Source organism: Kogia breviceps, chromosome 7 (assembly GCF_026419965.1).
Source record: "Kogia breviceps isolate mKogBre1 chromosome 7, mKogBre1 haplotype 1, whole genome shotgun sequence".
Taxonomy (NCBI): domain Eukaryota; kingdom Metazoa; phylum Chordata; class Mammalia; order Artiodactyla; family Physeteridae; genus Kogia; species Kogia breviceps.
The window spans coordinates 111,831,920-111,834,107 of NC_081316.1; the positions used below are offsets into that span (position 1 = coordinate 111,831,920).

A 2,188-nucleotide genomic window follows, 5' to 3' on the forward strand; every position below is an offset into this window, starting at 1 on the left:
AAAGCCAGGATTAAAATTAAGTGTTCTGATTTCTAACACTGATATTTTTCAGAAGGTAATGCATAGTGAGAGTTTGATTCTCAAAGATTTTGTGAGATTTCAAAATATAAATATGCCTAAAGAGAGTAAATCCATGAATTAAACAACTGTAAAAAGTTTCTAACTTAACCTGAGAATGTTTTGAATATATCTCAACTTCTGATCTTGTCATAAACAACCACCAGCCTCTCAAAACATTCTTTCCAGGAGTTGAATAGACTGGCTCTAAAATAGCCTTTTCTTTTTTTTTTTCTTTTCTTTTTTTTTTTTTTTTTTTTCGGTACATGGGCCTCTCACTGTTGTGGCCTCTCCCGTTGCGGAGCACAGGCTCCAGACGTGCAGGCTCAGCGGCCATGGCTCACGGGCCCAGCCGCTCTGCGGCACGTGGGATCCTCCCGGACCGGGGCACGAACCCGTGTCCCCTACATCGGCAGGCGGACTCTCAACCACTGCGCCACCAGGGAAGCCCTAAAATAGCCTTTTCTTATTACCTGATATTTTTATATAGAACTTGCCATTCATAAGCAGGCTGGTTATTGCTTGTTAAAAACACAGCCAAAGCGCTCATCAGCAAAAAGCTTAATAATTTGATACTGGTGTTCAGACTTCGGTGTCATGGGTCCTTTTTCGAGGTCTGACTTCCTCACAGGTGTGAGGAACGCTTCAGTGGTGACCGAGTTTATTCTGCTGGGCATCCCATACGCAGAGCATCTGGAGACCGTGCTCTTTGTCCTGGTTTTGTCCGTCTGCCTCTTTACCCTTTTATGGAGAGCCTGCTCATCCTACTGGCAGTTGTCCCCTCCATTCGACTGCACACTCCCATGGACTTCTTCCTGTGTAAACTCTCAGCGTGTGACATATTTTTTCCTTCTGGGAGTTCCCCCAAGATGCTCTTCTACCTCTCAGGGAACAGCCGAGCCATCTCCTATGCAGGCTGCATGTCCCAGCTCTCCTACCATTTCCTGGGATGTACTGAGTGTTTCCTGTACACAGTAATGGCTTATGACCGCTTTGTTGCCATATGTTACCGTCTGCGCTACACAATAATCGTGAGTCACAGAGTGTATGCCATCCTGGCCATGGAGACCTCGTTTTTTGGTTGCATCCAGTCCACCTTTCTAACTACTCTCACATTCCGGTTGTCCTTTTGTGGCCCCAATAAGGTGGACTGTTTCTTCTGTGATATCCCAGTGATGCTGAAGCTGGCTTGTGCAGACACCTCGGCCCTGGAGATGGCGGGGTTCATCAGTGTGGGCCTCACGCCGCTCAGCTGCTTCCTTCTCATCCTCACCTCCTATAGTCGCATTGTCTACTCCATCCTGCAGATCCGCTCTGCAGAGGGCCAATGGCACGCCTTCTCCACCTGCAGTGCCCACCTCACTGCCATCCTGCTTTTCATACATGCCAGGGGTCCTCATCTGCCTAAGGCTAACCCCAAGCCCCTGGATGGATGCAACTGTTCAGATCCTGAATAACCTGGTCACCCCCATGCTCAACCACTTGATCTACAGCCTCAGAGATAAGGAAGTGAAATCATCTCTGAGGAAGGTCCTACATCAACTGGGCTTCCTTCCTGAGCATTGTAGAGAGGGATCAGTTGCTAACACTTCAACTGCATTTCATAGTTTATGAAACATTTTTATACGGTTCTCATAAATATCTTTGAATTTGAGAGGACAGGTATCATTATGATTATCTCCATTTCACAATGTGGGGACTAAGATTGGAAGAGATAAAGTGACTTGTTAAGGACACATAAGGAGTGAATGGCAGAATGAAGACTCAAGGGCTGGCTCTCTGACCCTGGCACGTGTGCGCTCTTGAGAATATCGTTCAGCTGATGGGGGAAGGAAGGAGAGATCACCCAAGTAGGCAGGACAGCCTGGACCTTCTGCTTCTCAATATCTGTTTTCTTCATCCTCCCACAACCCCTCCTCCTATTCTTTTCCCCTTCACCCTGGTGCTTCTTCATCTTGGCTGCAGTGTTTGTCTCCTCCAATGCCTGCATTGAATGAGCCCTCATTTTATTGCTCTAGGAGTTGAAAAAATGGGACAGGTGCATCCTCCAAGGCACCCCAAAAAACATAAAAGCATTGTGCGAAGAGAAGGATGTGGGGCTGGGACCTGAGACAGGTCTCGTGAGTGAAGC

At 47.3% G+C, this 2,188-nt stretch overlaps 1 protein-coding gene across 1 annotated transcript; it reads left to right on the forward strand.

Annotated features, from left to right (window-relative positions):
* Positions 1–654: 654 nt before the first annotated feature.
* LOC131760377 (olfactory receptor 10D1B-like) lies at positions 655–1,671 on the forward strand. Its single transcript, XM_059070290.1, is given in 3 exon segments — positions 655–801; positions 804–1,436; positions 1,438–1,671. Coding segments are annotated over 3 exon segments (1,014 nt in total).
* The last annotated feature ends 517 nt before the right edge of the window (positions 1,672–2,188 follow it).